Source organism: Mesoplodon bidens (genome assembly GCF_964165515.1).
Source record: "Mesoplodon bidens genome assembly, chromosome: 17".
In the NCBI taxonomy this organism is placed as follows: domain Eukaryota; kingdom Metazoa; phylum Chordata; class Mammalia; order Artiodactyla; family Ziphiidae; genus Mesoplodon; species Mesoplodon bidens.
Genome location: NC_138174.1, coordinates 14,302,458 through 14,320,191, shown reverse-complemented (window position 1 = coordinate 14,320,191; position 17,734 = coordinate 14,302,458). Strand labels below are relative to the sequence as shown.

At 44.0% G+C, this 17,734-nt stretch overlaps 1 protein-coding gene across 2 annotated transcripts in view; it reads left to right on the top strand.

The window, feature by feature from the left end:
• Positions 1-3,091: 3,091 nt before the first annotated feature.
• Positions 3,092-17,734, top strand: part of LHFPL6 (LHFPL tetraspan subfamily member 6) — a 207,975-nt gene continuing 193,332 nt past the window's right edge. The window contains exons 1-2 of one of the 2 annotated variants that reach the window (XM_081214788.1): positions 3,092-3,518; positions 4,968-5,542. In XM_081214788.1, coding sequence (XP_081070914.1) covers positions 5,158-5,542 — 385 coding nt within the window. In that variant the 5' untranslated portion in view covers positions 3,092-3,518; positions 4,968-5,157. The remainder of the gene's footprint in view (positions 3,519-4,967; positions 5,543-17,734) is intronic. The other variant, XM_081214787.1, reaches the window with a different exon arrangement.

Genomic DNA, 17,734 nt, shown 5'->3' with positions numbered 1-17,734 from the left:
GTTTTTTTCATCATTGAGCAAATGTCTTATCTGTACAGTGCTTTATCAATTAGAAATGCTTTCAGATACTAAAAAGCAGAAAATTTAAATAACAATGACTTAAATCTACTTACAGTCTATAATTTACTTCTAAAAAATTCAAAAGGAGGTGAGTAGCTCCACAATCTTAGGGTGCTAGGATTTATTTCTGTGATTTTCCTCGTAATTACAAAAAGGCTGCCACAACTCTAAGCATTTTATTTTTCAATAATGTGTCCAAAAGGCGGCCAAGATGGTGAGAGAACTGTTCTCTCATGCCTCCTTCTTTAATCTGAGAATACAGTCTTCCCTAGAGGACTCCTCAGCTGATTCATTGTCTAGAACAGGGTCATGTGGCTACCAAAAGTATCTAGTGAATAAGAAAGAGGGATTGGGAATTAATATTTGGTAGCTAACCAAGAGTATTGTCATAGATGCTTTATAGCTTTCCACATATTTTTACATTCATGATCTCATCTTATGACTTAACGGGACTACCATCCAAACATGCTAGAAACTCAAACCTGGAATAAGAGGTATAAGCAGCATTTGCTATGTGAGAACTTCTGGCTGGGAAGTAATTTAAAGATCCTTTTGAAGGTGCAAATTTAATGCAAGGGTTTTAAAAAAATAGTATAATGCATTTTGCCTACGAAGTATGCAAACAAGAACTCAAGGAGTAACTCAGATGACTCAGTAGTTTGGGAAGATAATTACATGGTGGAATGAAATGAGAGATCAGTATACATGGATTCGAGGCTCAGCTCTGGTTAAGACACAGGAAGGATTTTGAGCCTCTGCTTCCTCATCTGTAAAATTATATACTTGAACAAAATTAAATGGGCCTAAACTTCTTCTCAAATATAACAGTATCTATATAATCATGATGCTAGAAGTCATGAGGTAGAATCATCTATTTCCAACCTCTTTTTACACATGAGAGAACTTAGGCCCAGAAAGGGCACTGCTTGTCCAAATTCACTCCTCTAAGTGAGAAATTTGAGTCCTAGTATGTAATACACTATGCTTTCATGAGTAATTGATACTGCTTCCCGATAGATTAAAAAAGAAAACAACCAGCCTCCTCCTCTATCTTCGTCTTCATCTTAGGCAGAATCTCTTCAATAGCATTTACTCTGTTTAATAGAATGCAGACAATGAGATTTTTTTTGAAATGTCTGTAAGGTCTCAGGCAAATTACTTAACCTCTCTGTAAAGTAATAATTGTACCTCCTTCCTATTTTTCCGCTTTTATTTTGAGGACTAGATAAAATAGTCTATTAAGAAGACTTAGTGGTAGGGACTGAGACACAGCCAGGACTTAAATCTCAGCCAGCCATCTCGGTGCTTCAAACTCCAAATTGAGAAAGTGTCCTAGACCAATATCCACAGTGGGTGTGTGGAGGGTGAGTCCAAATCTCACTCTCATTATTTTGTCTTTATGGAGTCACACCTTCTACCTATACCTGATACAGATCGGAAGGTTCTGTGTAATAACTAGGTCATGATACATAACAGAAAGTCAGGCCAATCATTATTACACAGTCACTGAACTCATTAACCAGTGACTTGTACAAGTCAAAAATAACTTAAATCAGAGCATTTGTTCAGGGATTCTGATCACGGATGGGATGCAGGAGAACAGGGAACCATCTGACATTTTATTGAAACAGGTTTTCTCAACCTCAGAACTACCGATATTTGGGGCTGGATAATTCTGGGGGTCTGTCCTGTGCCTTGTAGGGTGTTTAGCAGCATCCCTGACCTCTGCCCACCAGATGCTAGTTCATGATAATCAAAAATATCTCCAGACCTTGCCTATTATCCCCTGTGAGGGGTCATACTCTCCCTTCTTCTCTCCCTTGAGAACCACTGTGAGAAAACTTGATACTATTGTGCATTTTTTTCTTTTTCTGGGAGGCTTATCAGTTTCACCATATTCTTAAAAAGGTCTATGACCTCATAAAGGGTTGGAACTAATTATACAAAGCCTTTCAAAATAATAATGAAATAACGCACATCTCCAGCTGTAATTTAAAAAAAAAGTACTCCACCATGGCTAATTAAAAGGGTACAATTTGAAAATTTACTATGAAATATATACCTACCCAGTTATTAACTTTCAGCTGCTTTGAAAAGGCACAAACTGTACTGAGGAAGTAGCTACTTCACAAACTGCTATTCCCAGATGGCAGGATTCTTAAAATACCGTCTTCAGCAGAGACCCACAGTCTACTGAATGTAGCTCTAAACTGCCAGAGAGGTTAGCGCTAATGACAAGCAAAAAAAAAAAAAAAAAAAAAAAAAAGACCTTAAGTCCAGAGGGGAAATCAGAATCCGTGTTTCTCAGTAAAGAAATTCAATGGCGGTATTGACTGCAAGATTGATTGGACGGAGGGATGGAAGAGAAAGGGGGAAGGGGAAGAGAGAGGAGAGGGGGAGAACGAGAGACAGAGACAGAGAGAGAAAGAGGAGAGAGGGGGACAGACAGGGAGAAATGCATTGAGAGAGGTTCCCGAAGAGGATGTTTCTTGGGGGAGGCTCGCTGTCATCTCCCCCTGCTTTCTCCCTGGCTTGGCTGGAAAGGCGGCTGCCTGACGGAATCCCTGAGCTTCGGGCTCTCCGCTCTCGCCTCTCATTCCCACGCCCACACTGGCCTTGTTCACCCCCTTCCAAAGTGACCACGTGCCAACAGCTCCTGAAAGCTCAAAAGGGTCACTGCGCCCAGTCTCTAAGGCGCTCCTTTCCATCTCCGTCTCCTAAAGGCGGTCGGAAACCGGAGCTTAAACCCCAAATACCAGACCCCCGAAAAGCGAACAGGGAGCGTGTTTCATCTTCCAGGCCCCTGGAGAGCACCCGAGAGGACAAGCAACTTTCGCCCCTACTTCTCGGTCTCTCTGCCTCCGCCACTCTCGCGTTGGAAGGAGTCGCGGGGCCAGGAGGGCTGGAGAGGGCTCGGGGCTGGAGGAGCCCAGACAGCCGCCCAGCGGGTGGGAGGAGACCCCGGCGCTCGGCGGCCGCGCCCACCGCCCCGCCCCGCCCCGCGTGCCGGGAGGGTCCCCTCCTTGGCGCGCCGCGCCCTCGCCGCGTCCGCTCTGGGTCCCGGCGGGCGCGAGGGGAGGGGACAGGAGAGAGGAGGGCCGGGCGGCGGAGGGGAGGAGGCGCTGCGTGCCTCGCCTGCCAAAGGCAGATCCGCCTCTCCGCCCGCGAGCCACGGCGCCCCGCGCGCGGCCACAGCGCTCCGCCCGAGCCGCCGCCTGAGAGCCGCGGGGAGCGGGGCTGCACGGGCGGCGGCGCCGCGCGTCCTCCCGGAGCCTTCCGCCTGCTGCCGGCCCCTGCTCTCCCTCCCGCGTCGGACCCGGGGGCTCCGCGGCTGTTAGGGACCGCGGCGAAGAGGGAAGGACGGTGTTGCGTGCCGTGGATGCTCCGCCCGGGAGAGACAGCAAGTTGTGAGTGCGCCCCGGCGCCGGGAGAGAAGGTGGCCGCCGCCCGCCAGCCATGTGAGTCCCGCGCGCGGCTGCCCCGGGGCGCGGGCTCCGCTCCTTTCTCTCCGGACGCCGGAGTTGGGCTGCTCCCGGGCTCCGGACTTCCTGAGCTGGGCTGCCGGCCGGCTCTCCCTGCCCGCCGCGCCCGCTGCTGGCGTCTGCCTCAGGGGGGTGCTGCCTGCCCATCCTCATCCGCTCCCTCCGCGCAGGGCCGGCTGGAAAACGCCCCTCTCCCGCTTTGAGGGTTGAGGGATCCCTGTGTGTCTTCGGGGTGGGGTGGGGAAGGCCTTTGCCGGGGGCTGGCTAACCCCGGGGCGCCTTGCCCCAGCGCGAGGTGAGGGCGGTCTCCACCCCACCTCACCGTGCCACCCGTCTTCCCCAGCCTCAGGGCCCAGCAGACCAACTTCAGCCGCTAATGCTGATGCTGACCGCAGTTGACAAGATTAAAAAAAAAAAAAAAAAGTAGCCGGAGCTCCCCTGGAGTGACACACTGGGGTGGAAATGGGGTAGTGAGTGGGAAGGAAAGGGCAGGGGCGAGGGTTGGGAAAGGAGGGGGGGTGGGTGACATTAAGCTGGAGTTAAAAGAGTCCTGGGGATGGAACTGGGGTGCGTGGCTCTGGGCTTCTGCATTCTCTCTGAAAAGTGTGGGAAGTGGTTCTGGAACTCTTTCTGAGAGGGAGGGAGGTATGGAAGTGAATGCACGTGGAATCTCTAGAATGACTGGGGTTCCATGTAGAGTCCTGGCAGGTATGGATTCTTTTTCAGATTAGACACTGACACTCGTTCAGCAGTAGAGATGGTTCCAGTAATTTAATTGGAGGCCGTGAATCAAAATTGCAGGTATGAAAATAAGTCGTACACAGGCTTTCTTTCGTTGACACTAGAAGACAGTTGAGATTGAAGGCATTCACAAACGCTACTGAATGAGGACTGGGGACGCCTAACGGTCCCATCCATTCTGTATGCCTGGGCAGTCTGTAATTGTGAAAGTGATCCTAATTATTTTGTTCGGGCTCGTGCAGAGTGTTAATGCACCTAAAGGGACACAGAGAAGTTGCGACAAGTTATGAGCATGAACTTGCAAGCCAACTGAACAAACCACGGTATGGTTCATTTTATTATAACATTCGGAATTATGTTTACTGCCGGTAAATATGCTACATTACTTTTAATGTGAGTATATGAAATGAATTCACTGGCTTGGCAAGTAGAAGTCATGCATTTCTTTAAGTGCATGAGTTAATTTGGGGACATTTATAGGAGATAAAGACAAAAGGAAGGTTTGAGCCAGTCTGACAACATTTGAATTACGGAGAAGCTTATAGAGAGAAGGGATTCTTCTCACTTTTGAAGTATGGAGGCATCTTTGACTGTTTATTAATTGAAAGTTGTGGACCAACTGAATCGGTGTTAATCGCGTCTCTAAAAACAGTTAACTTTCAGTATTTCTTATGGTTTTACCAGGGACCATCTTCCTTACTGCACAGGATGGGAAGTTGATGCCCAGTAAGACTGAAGATCTGTTCCGTTAATAGACACTCTCCCATCACAGAACTGTGGATTACCTGTGGGTCCCCGGTGGTTTCACACCTTCACTCCCTCCTGCAGACCCAGAACAGTTACTTTGGGTCCTCTTTGCCCCGTCTGGTGAAAGATGGCATCCAGTCTGACTTGCACCGGGGTCATCTGGGCTTTGCTCTCCTTTCTTTGCGCTGCCACCTCCTGCGTGGGGTTCTTCATGCCTTACTGGCTCTGGGGATCTCAGCTGGGCAAGCCTGTGTCCTTCGGTACTTTCCGGAGGTGCTCGTATCCCGTGCACGATGAGAGTCGGCAGATGATGGTGATGGTGGAGGAATGTGGGCGCTACGCCTCCTTCCAGGGCATCCCCAGCGCAGAATGGAGGATTTCTACCATCGTGACAGGCCTGGGCTGTGGCCTCCTCCTGCTTGTGGCGCTCACCGCCCTCATGGGCTGCTGTGTGTCGGAGCTCATCTCCCGGACAGTGGGAAGAGTGGCTGGAGGAATTCAGTTTCTGGGGGGTAAGTTGACTTCACTAAACTTACCTTGTTTACTGGAACCCCAAAGCAATATTGAAAGTTGTATTCTAGTTATCTACTGAGATTATGGTAATGGACCCTTGGAACGCTCAGGGGACATAGGCTCTGGGGACAGATTGCCAAAGTCAAAGATGCTTTACAATTTCAAGAGCTCTTAATTTCTGTACATCCTTAAATGTACATCATTGGCCTGCTCCGTACCGCGTCTGTGAAGCAGTAGTGTCTAGGTCGTTTCTAATGTGGTCCAGGAGACAGTTTGGATTCTATAGCTGCTGGCTGTGTATGATCAACAACGAGCCAGTACAGTGTCTGTGTCTTTTTGGAATCCTCAGGTCTTAAGAGATGAAAACTTCATAGAAAAGTAGAAAAGATGTTTGATTCAACATTGTCCTCATAAGCCTTTAATCCTTTTTGGTGGATGTAAAATTGAGCCCTGCCCCATCTTAAACTCTATTTCTAAATAAATGATTACTGTCTTAAATGAGAGATCAGTTTTACATGAACAACTATGAATTTAACTATGCCACAAAGATAGGCTTCATTAGCTTGTTAGGGCTGAACTTCTCCCGGTGCTTTTGCTGTGAAGGAGAAAAAAAAAAAAGAGTATTTAGCAAGTGATGTGTGTTTGTTTCAAAGGGACTGGCCAGTCTCACTAACACTAGAAAAGGTTTGATTTTTACTTGGGTTGCCTCCAACAAGTATTGCTTCAGTATCTCTGGTCATATGGTTTTAATTATACTTCATGTATTTTCTGCTGTGCCTTTCACCTCCATTTTTCAGCCTGACGGGCTGAACTTGTGTGATTTATAATCTGCCGTGCTGAAATAGGACAACCTCTGTAGATAGTACAGAGTTCAAGAAAACAGGAAGCCAGGAAAACGTATAAAATGTATTCGTAACTTCATTACAAAGTAAGTCTGTTGCTCTTTTGTTGGGTGTTTTCTCATGGTCTTTGCTGAGAAATGCAGGAGAAGAAAAAACATTAAAAATGGAGAGTTCTGGAGTAGAGTCTGTATTGGAGAAACCCCAACAGATGATTTCAGATGATTTAATATAAAACCTTCAAGTAACGTTTTGAGTCAGAAAATTCTTGTGCTAAAAATTCAAGTGGCTGAAAGTTTTGCGTTTCTGGGTCAGAGATACATTGTTTGCAGTTCTTGATTTCCTTACCAGATGTAACTTTGTTCTCATCTGTTTTTTCCCGCTGGTTTTGCATCCCACTCTGCCCTAGGAGGCAAGCTGGGGGACTTAACTATCTATCCTTCCTCTACTGCTTCACTGTTCAGCATTGAGCACAAGTCTTGCGTGTGATGTTTGGATTCCTACAGAAAGACAGTACAGTAAAGCTATTAGGAAGTATAATGAGGTTTTTGTAGAGAGTGGAAATACAAACCCAGAGTTAAAAACTTGTTGATACCACAGATTTGAAGAATAGGACTAAGGCCAGGAATATTTTAAAGGTTTTTTTTCTTTAAGAATAAACTTGATTTGCTGTTTGTGTTTCACTTGGCTCAGGAAAAATGCTGGGGCGGTTTCTTTTTCTCCTCTTCTGGTAAATATTCCTTTTCCTTTTCTTCTTCATTTTAGGGCAGGGACTACTGTTATTTCTGGCAGAACAGGAAAGTGCTTACAAAGGGAAATCAGTTTTTATTGATTACCTTTAAACGTATAATGAAGGAAGGCAACAGGAAGTAAATCTGAGACTGGTGAGATTTATAGATTTGAGGGAATTATAAAGAGCTAAATGTTCTACTTTACATAAAACTCAAGGGGAAAGGCTATTGGGGAAGTTATGTATACTTTTTTTTTTTACAGCTTTATTGGAGTATAATTGCTTCACAATGGTGTATTAGTTTCTGCTTTATAACAAAGTGAATCAGTTATACATATATGTATACTTTTTAAAGGACTGTTTTTTCCTTAGTATATGCTTTTCACGAACTCTGGTTTGGTAAGAGTTACTGACATTGAGCTGAGGATATAGGTTAGTATTAGCATTTCTCAAATCCTGGCAGAAAATAATTCTGAATGTAAAACCTGAGAGGACTTTTCTGATTTGAACCTTTTGAGGGCCCGAGTAAGTAAATACATCCCATTACCCAAGATAGTAGTCATTTTAGAATTAAAAAATAACTTGAATTCCGGAAAAGGTTTTGAAAAATCTGCCATTAAACATTACCATTTAGTGATAGACCAGTTGACCAAAAAAATGCTTCAGAAAGAATTACTCCTGTTGTTCGTTTCATAATTCTTTGAGTTTTTATTCATAAAAAAAGTGGTAAATAATTTTATTTTATGAAAGTTTTCATAAAATGGGTGGGTTTCATAAAGACTGCAAAATACCAAACCACTGGGTTCTATGAATTCCATCAATGGCCATGCTTCCGAAATACAGTCAAAGTGCAGGGCGCTCTGCTATAAGACAGATTCTTCTACTAAAAATGATTCACCCAGAAAGGTTATGTTTAGCTAAAGTTAGGATTGCTCCAGAACAGCAGGAAACAGGATAATGGCAAAGTACAGAGGCATCCTGCTTAAACATGCCTGCTGTGTCTGGAGTTTGCACATATGGTGTAACATCAGGCAGTAAAACCCCTGCAGTACTTTGGAACTAGTTAAAGGACAAAGTGTCAACCTTCATTTTGAATTGTCTTGCTATGGTTGGTTAGAGGTTAAAATGTCACCTGTAAACGGGTGGAACAACACAAAGTGGGACTGTTGTCCATGGACATTTACTACCTATAAAAGAAATACTTCAAGGAATCAATGACTTCTGCCTTTCTTGTGGTAACTTGAGCATAAACTTTAATTGCCACCATCTCCATCTTATATTTTAAGTCATGTCTTGGTCATAATTTTTAAAAACCAGTCTGGGTTGAGTTTTAGCCTCAATTGAATTTTTAAAAGGCATGTAGAAAGCCTTTGAGAAATATCACGTGTAATAAAAATGTTAACATGCAGAGAGTATGATAATGGTGTTATGAGAAAATAGAGGTTGTAATGTTGTTTTTGTTTGTGGAACACAAAATCATGTGCTTTCAAATACTGTTGTAGTCATTAAGTACTTTAACAGAATTTTTGAAACTTCATACCAAACTTTTGACGTACGTGTTAGTAAAATATCTTATTTACGTGCTCTGTAAGTGAAGCATGTAAGGACACTGTAAAGACGTATTAAGGCGATCTTAAGTTCTGCCCGCTGGTGCTTGCAATTGTCAGGGTCTGAATTTGTAGATTTCATCTTTGCAAGCTGCTGGTGCTCTAATGAGGGGGTATGGAAAAGAGTCCCAAATTGGTATTATTCCACATTTAGTTTGGATGAGTCACATATATGTATAAAATGAGTGTAGACTACTAATCAGTGGCAAACAACTACCTTCCCAGTGTAGACACTGCTCTGTCCTGAGAAGCCAGGGGAGACCCATCTCCTCAACTAACTGATGGTTAAGGGCTGCTCAAGGCGGTAATGATGACAAAGTGTTTCTTAGAGCATCCCTGTCCCTGTCTCTGTGCTGAAGGCATCATTGCCTCTGCAGAGTCCCCTCACTGTAGGGCTCCACCTGGGCTGTCTTTCATCCCTTTGGATGAGGGCTTGGGACTTCTCCTCCCCTTGCTGCACTTTGAACCTGACCTGACGTAAGTGACAGCTGAGGACAAGATAAATGTGTTGGCGTATTAATGGGCATGGTGGCTTTTTAGTGACAGTGTCTTAACTGAAAGAAGTTGCTCTAATTTTAAGAAATGGAGCCATTTCTTGGGCCAGTTGGGGGGGCAGGCGGAGCTCTTTTTGTTCCTTTTTAAATTGGGCCTCATAGATCACAAACTCCTCCCGTTTCCTTCAGCTCTAACCTTATAATATAAAGTCCAGGCAAGCGGCCTTGAGTTCTGAGCCAGTGGTTCTCAAACTTTAGCATGCATCAGAGTCACCCTCAGGACTTTTTTTTTTTTTTGCGGTACGCGGGCCTCTCACTGTTGTGGCCTCTCCCGTTGCGGGGCATAGGCTCTGGACGTGCAGGCTCAGTGGCCATGGCTCACGGGCCCAGCCGCTCCGTGGCATGTGGGATCTTCCCGGACCGGGGCACGAACCCATGTCCCCTGCATCGGCAGGCGGACTCTCAACCACTGCGCCACCAGGGAAGCCCCTCAGGATTTTTTAAAACAGATTTTTGGAGCCCACCCAGGGCGGCTCCCTCATTAGTAGGTTTTGGGGGATTGGCCAGGGGAGTTGATAATGTGCATTTCTAACAAGTTCCCAGATGATGCTGGTTCTGAGACCACCGCCTTGAGAACCCTGCTCTAAGTTAATCATTTTGTATTTTTTAAGATGTGACTTCTGGTAGATGGCTTACATTCAGAACTTAGTTAATGTTTAGTTTTTATCATGATCTTATTTGCACCTCTCTGACTGGACTGTAAAAAGACCCCATCTCTGTAGTTTGGTATTGACTGAACACATCGATCTATCCTGGTTTTTGTCACAGAAAATTATCCTGGAATTCTCTCTCTTATTACGTATTATATACACATCATAATGATCATGTATATATTATATATGTATTCTTTTATTTATCATTGCCCTGTACCAGAAACAAGATTTGACAGATGGAGAACTCAAAATAAGACCTTAAAACATCCTCTGTAGTTCTCAGGCAGTGGATTTGTGGTAAGGAATTGGGTAACTGAAAGACATAAAGATCTTACTGCAGATCACAGAGATGGGCCAAGACAGTTCTTGGTCCCAACTCCCTAAAGCCACATGTATCTTGGAAAAGCCAGAATGATTAGGCCAGGAGGGCACTCAGGAACCAGCCACTCTGAGCTTTTGCTCCTAAGCAGGATGATACTTAAATCAGCTTTGACTAAGAAGTCATGGTCCTAAGCATCTCTAGGGAAGAAGATGATGCTGACTGACAATACTTTCTAGGACCACAGTCCATGTCTTCCATCACACTCAGACATCCCAGGCCCACTGATACGACAGAGAGCAAGCTTGAGATGGAGACCTAAACAGTGCAAGGGTGTGAGTGGGGCTTGGCAGCCAGGAAGAAGGGAAAGGGAGATGCAGTGTAGACAGCTCAAATGAACAGCACAGGTAGCATCTACTCCGAGCTCAGGATTTGTTAAAGGCAGGGATGTTGATGAATTGGCTGATCTTTTATATGATCTAAAACACTGAGTTCTATATGTTTATATCTCATAATGTTTTAAAATTAAATTTCCAAGTAATCATTGTCACCAGTTTTATTTATTTATTTTTTAACATACTTCCCCACCACCCCAGAAGAACTTGTTTTTTGTCTTACTTTGGAAAGTGTTTCACTGTTTTCAGACTTTTCTGTGAAGCTTCCAAGTTCTCCACATCAGTAATTGACATCAGAATTCAGTGCAATATTCTTTTAGTTCTCTAGTGAGCCTGAAAGTTACCTGACAGTTTATTCCACTGGAGAATCCAAAGCCCTGCCCCAGAGTGTGTGATTTGGTAGGTCTGGGTGGGGGGGGGCGGTGCCCAGGGGAAGCACTTTGAACAAACTCTCCAGCAGTTCTAGACATAGATGGTCCATGGATCACATTTTGAGAAACATGAACAATTTTATTCATTCAAAACCTTATATGTTACTGGTGTGGGAGCACAGACTTCTGTAAACCTAAGTCTGGATTATCTGTCTCTTTCCGTGATAGTTGTTGTTTGGGGGATGATGTAATATAAGCAGCAGATATCAGAATTAGTGTAGGAACAGAGCAGTTTATAACTGTGTTTTCCTTTATATTAGTGGCCTTAGATGTTACTGGGATGGTCAGGCCTGTGTATACACCCAGAAAGGGGAAGAACCAAATCTTTTCCGTGCTTCACTTAGATGAAGATGCTATTTCTGCCTGTGACTCCAATTGCAAGTTACAGACCTTCTCTCATTGCCAGTGCTGTGTTTTGTGTCATTCACCCTGTATCAGTGAGCTGTGGCTGGTTCCTGTTCAGGTAGAGTGTGCCCAAATCCTTGGCTTCTTTTCTGCCAACTTCTTTTCAGTTTTTTCTTATTTTCTGTTATTAGCTTTGACTTCCAAGATTGTGTCTCTGAAGTAAAACATAATAACGAGTAAGGAGGAGTAAGGAGGAGTCCATTGAACTTGGGCATATCATATTGGCAGCTCCGAAAGACTTTTTCCCTAGAATTATTTACATTTTTTTTTTGACAGGGTTCAAATCTTCATTTACTTTATGTGGAGTAGAGTCTTTCTAAGAGAATCATTTGATTTTTTTCCCCTTTTAAAAACAATTATTTTTAATTGAAGTATCGTTGATTTACAATGTTGTGTTAGTTTCTGGTGTACAGCAAGGTGACTGTTTTATATCTATACATCCTTTTTCATCTTATTTTCCATTATGTTTGATTATAGGATGTTGAATATAATTCCCTGTGCTATACAGTAGGACCTTGTTGTCCATCCATTCTGTACATACTAGTTTGCATCTGCTAATCCCAAACTTCCAGTCCTTCCCTCTCCCACCCTCTTCCCCGCCCCCTGCCTTGGCAACCACACGTCTTTTCTCTATGTCTGTGAGTCGATTTCCGTTTCATAGGTAGTTGCATTTGTGCCATATTTTAGGAGAATCCTTTGATTTTTAACTTACTTCCCTTTGTTGCCACCATCTAACACAGCTGTAGCCTGATCCTTCTGAGGCCAGGGTCCGTCTGGACTGGTTAGCTTCACTAACACATAGATTGCAGATTGGTTCGTTGCCTTGTAAAAAACGTATTTTCAGTTACAAGGAAAACCAACTGAGGCACGTGAATTCACAACCAATTCTAAAAGAAAAACTTTAAACGCACACTCCAGAGAGCTTTACCTCATTCTGTATAGGTAGCATCACGAAATGCATCCAGTTTGCGCTCCGAACAAACTCATCACTGTTACACGGTCGGTACTTGAGCTCTGCAGCTACCTCCAGCTTGGCAAGGGTGTCTTAGTGTGTACGTTGCTTATAATCAGAAAGAATAACAGCATTAAGTTCAAAACTTTTATTCCTGGAGGTCATTAAAATTCATCCTTTTGTTTTCATGAGGCATCACCCTCAAGTGTGTTCTGGGGAGCACTGGTTCCTGAGGGAGTACCAGTAGGTGCTGAAAAAGCAGAATCGTTTTGGGAACAAGTAGATGGGAGAAACACTTGGTTATGGAAAGTTAATAAATTTCATTACAGCAGAGCTTCACAGAGCCTGGAGTATGTTAATGCTTATACCAATCTCCTGGGGGCATGGGGAAGGTATAGTATTAAGTATAGTGTTAAGTGTTTCCCTAACTAATTTGGAACTGGCTCCCTAAAGGGACCAGTGATCCTTGCAACATATTCAGTTCTCATTTCTTTCACCCCAGTGAGGCAGGTAATTTGTTCTCTCTCTCTCTCTGTCTCTCTGTCTCTCTCTCTTTTTTTAAACAGCTGTGAACACTGAATTTTAGAGAGCGACACCCAGAGTTGTCCCATTAGTTACGTGTTGAGCTGAGAATGCTGTCATCATAATATTAAAGTGTTAATTGAAATTCCACCTTGTATTATATGTAGAATTCAGAATTTCTGACCATTATGAATAATAAGTCTCTTAACATAGGTGAATATTTTTATTGTTTCTTTGGTCCCCAGTTTATGTTTGTAGTACCATAGAACCACTTGAAGTAATATGATATAGCAGCTTTTTGCCAATTCTCAAAACAGGTTAATGTTAATAAAGTAACATGCAGTAGAGAGGCCATTAGGGGAGAATGCCAAAACCTCCAACCAGAGCAAATATGCTGTCTTTAAAAAATTATGTGACAGAAGAATTTATCTCTCATTAATACACGCTGGCCAAGTTTTCTAGTGTAAGTTCCCTAGCGTAAGTTCCCCATTGTTAGAAGCCCTTGTAATAATCTTTTGTTAAGACCAAAGATAATGTTAATTTTAGAGGACACACTTCTTTTTTTTTAAATTAAAGTATAGATGATTTACAATGTTGTGTTAATTTCTGCTATATAGCAAAGTGATTGACGCACACACACACACACACACGTTCTTTTTTATATTCTTTTCCATTATGGTTTATCACAGGATATTGAATACAGTTCCCTGTGCTATACAGTGGGACCTTGTTGTTTATCTCTTCTGTGTATAATGGTTGGCATCTGCTCACCCCAAACTCCCACTCCATCCCTCCCCCACCCCCTACCCTTGGCAGCCACAGGTCTGTTCTCTATGTCTGTGAGTCTGTTTCTGTTTCGTAGGTAGGTTCATTTGGTGAGGACACACTTCTTAAATAACAAAACCAAGGACCTTGTGTCTCTCTTTAGAAATGAGGGGTAATGTTCTACTTTGTCAACCTTGATCAATAAAATTTTATGATAGAAACACAGAGAGTTCTAGCTAGATCCCTCTAAAGGAGTCTGGTGATTTCCCAGGGACTTTTGAATGGTCACTTTTAGAAGATCACGAGGTTGGATTCATACCCCAATACCCCAGTGTTGGTGCATTGATATTGCTGACTAATTATTGGGGGATCTAGTTATCCTTTCTTTTCTTTATATGATAGACATCATACCAGTTAGTGATTTTCTTTTAGAATTCATAAAGCTCAAGTGTTAATGTAAGGTCCAGAACTGACCTGCTTATAACTTCAGTGAATAATTTACCTTCCATGTGCCTCATTTTCAGTAATCAGGCAACATCAGATACCATGATGTACTAAACCACGTATAAAAATATTGTTGGATAAAAAGAAAGTACCATTTTATGGTTCTTTTTTTCTTGTTTGCCCTATCTCTTCAAATAGAGCAAGAACTAAGATGTACATTTTGCTTCTATCCCTACGGTGACTAGAATAGTAACTGACATCTTGTATATTTGATTAATACTCGATATATTAGTTTTAATTATTTATTAGCAACATTTTTATTTGAAAAGTGTGACCTTGTTCTTCTATACCTCACAGGACTATTTCAAAGAAGAAATAAAATGTCACATGTGAAGACACTTAAAGCAATGACCCCTTAACTGATGTCCCTGTGTAATGTCAGTCTTTTGATAAAAGTGTTCCATAGTCATATATGTTGAAAAGATGCTGCATAATTCTGCATCTCTGCCTTCAAGCACATTTTGAAACCTCTGAATGAACTGTATTATCTGCAATAAAGAAACAAGCTGCCGTGGTCTGAATATTTGTGACACCCCCAAAATTCATTTGTTGAAATCCTAATGTCAAATAGGGTGGTATTAGGAGGTGAGGGCTTTGGGAGATGGTGAGGCCCTGAAGGTGGAGCCCTCATGAGTGAGATTAGTGCCTTTATAAAAGAAGTTTGAGAGCGCGTCCTCGCCCCTTCTGCCGCGTGAGGATACAAGGAGAACAGCACCCTCACCCTGCCACCCTGACACCGTCATCTTAGACTTCCAGCTTCCAGAACTGGGAGAAATAAATTTCTGTTGTTTCTAAGCCACCTTGTCTGCGGTAGTTTGGTATATCTTTTTTTTTTTCTTTGTGGTACGCGGGCCTCTCACTTGTTGTGGCCTCTCCCGTTGCGGAGCACAGGCTCCAGACGTGCAGGCTCAGCGGCCATGGCTCACGGGCCCAGTCGCTCCGCGGCATGTGGGATCCTCCCGGACCGGGGCACAAACCTGTGTCCCCTGCATCGGCAGGCAGACTCTCAACCACTGCGCCACCAGGGAAGCCCGTCTGTGGTATTTTGTTATTGCAGCTCGAATGGACCAAGAGACCAGCTTAATTTGTTTAACACTATGTTTCACAAACTTATTTGGGAATGGCAGAGTCCTACTGACCTGTTATAGGCAACAGCATCTTTTTGAATTAATGGCCAGCACAACAAACTTTAGGAAATGCTGAGTTAAAATATGTTATAAATCCAGGGAATTAGTGTTTATGGACATTTAGCAGTATTTATTGAGTGCCTACTATATGTCAAATACCATGCTAGGTGCTGGGATACAAGTTGAGATAAGGTCCCTGCTATAGCGGAGCTCACAGTCTTCTGGAGGAAACCAACATGCGAAGTATAATCACAATCCAAAGGACTCATGATACAGACATCCACTCCGTTGCATACAGTGATCGGCTGGTGAGGCTTGTTCAGCTGCCAAGTGAGGTGCTCACCAGCCTCACACGGTGTGCCAGTCATTTTCCTGCATCGCAGGAGACTGCATTTCCCAGAAGCCTCGACACCTGGCATCTGGGTAGGTGCAGCCAGTGGGAGGCACTTTTGGAGGATGGGAGGCAGGGAGAAGCCAGGGTATTTCTCCCTCTCTAGCTCTCCCTTGGGCAGAATCTTCGGCAGCAGTTGTCTCTCCTTCTGGAAAGCGCCCAGCCCTTCATGGTCCCAGCTCCCATCAGGAGCCACTGTCATGATCCTCCCCTAGTTACATGGTCCGGTTCTTCTAGTCATCAGTAATGCCGTCTTCCCCCCAACATCACTCCAGTCTCATGGATGTACCAGTTTTCTGCTGATGCCAGTTTCTGGGTCACCTCTGTAACTCCTGTCTGGCGTTTTAGCTCCTCTATCTTCTGTGTAACCAATTTCCTGTATTATATTAAATCCTCTCTGTTTGAAATACTTAGGATGGTTTCTGCTTTCCTGGACCCTGGCTAAAATACAATATATAATTCAAATTCCTCCCTTAGCCAAGTGGCAGATTACGTCATACTATGAACTTTGGGGGGGTTTTGGTGAATAGGCATAAATCTCAGATGTTTAAAAATACCCAGGGTCGGGCTTCCCTGGTGGCGCAGTGGTTGAGAGTCCGCCTGCCGATGCAGGGGACACGGGTTCGTGCCCCTATCCCGGAAGATCCCACATGCCGCGCAGCGGCTGGGCCCGCGAGCCATGGCCGTGGAGCCTGTGTGTCCGGAGCCTGTGCTCCGCAACGGGAGAGGCCACAGCAGTGAGAGGCCCGCGTACAGCAAAAAAAAAAAAAAAAAAAAATACCCAGGGTCCATTGAAGTGTGCATAAAATGCTGTAGGAGCACAGGAAAGGGAGGGACCTTGTGTCTGGAGGGGTTTGGAAAGGCTTCATAGCAGAGGTGCTGTTGAGCTGAGTCGGAAGGATGAGCAGAGGCTCCCTGGGATTTCGAGCAGGGGAAATGTCAAATTCTCAAAGCCAAGAAGTTGTAGAAAGATCTGATGGGAATTCAGGGGACGGCAGCATATACTGTAAGGTAGGGGGCAGAGGTGATGTAACAGCGGATCAGGTCTGAAGGTCCCTGTTCATATCCTGTGGTAAGAATTCTACACTTAACTAAAGTTCAATGACGTTTTTGAGTGGTTGTGGGTGCAATTGACTTAGGAACTATATAATCCAGTAGCAGGTGACGAGTAAAGACTGATTTGGGGAAACGACAAAACCAGGGAAGGCAGCAAGAGGCTTATGTTATAGCAGGCTTGGCCAGAGATGGTGAGAACCTCATCGAAGCTGTGGGAATACAGAGAAAATGATTTTGAAGACATTTCTGAGATAGCAAACGGGTTTTGCTGCTCCTATTTTTAGATGCATAAATGAGTAAATGAATGATGTCTCAGTAATTTTATATTTCCGTGTATATAAGAAACCAGGCATTTTCCCCTAGTTCCTCAGAAAATTAGAAAACAAACATTATAGCAGCTCTGCTTTGATTTACAGAGTGAAACATTTAAAAAAGAAATAAACATTGTTACCACAGTATGTAGATGTAACTTACTGTATAAAATTACAATGTAGACATCTCTAATTTTATAACTGTTCCACATTCACCTTTGCGCAAGTGAGGGTTACTGACTGCTCAGCACACCTGGGGGCTTCTAAGAGGAGCATTTTTTTTTTTTTTTTGGCGTTACGCGGGCCTCTCACTGTTGTGGCCTCCCCCGTTGCGGAGCACAGGCTCCAGACGCGCAGGCTCAGCGGCGATGGCTCACGGGCCCAGCCGCTCCGCAGCATGTGGGATCTTCCCGGACCGGGGCACGAACCCGCGTCCCCTGCATCGGCAGGCGGACTCTCAACCACTGCGCCACCAGGGAAGCCCTAAGAGGAGCAGTTTTGATGACACCTAAAGTGACTCTCAGTGTCGTGTCATTGAACTTTACTGGCTTCTCACAAACAGATATTTTCCTTTTCTCTCCCTAAAAGTGCAGGAAGTAATAAGTGTGCAAATACATAAACATAAGGAGA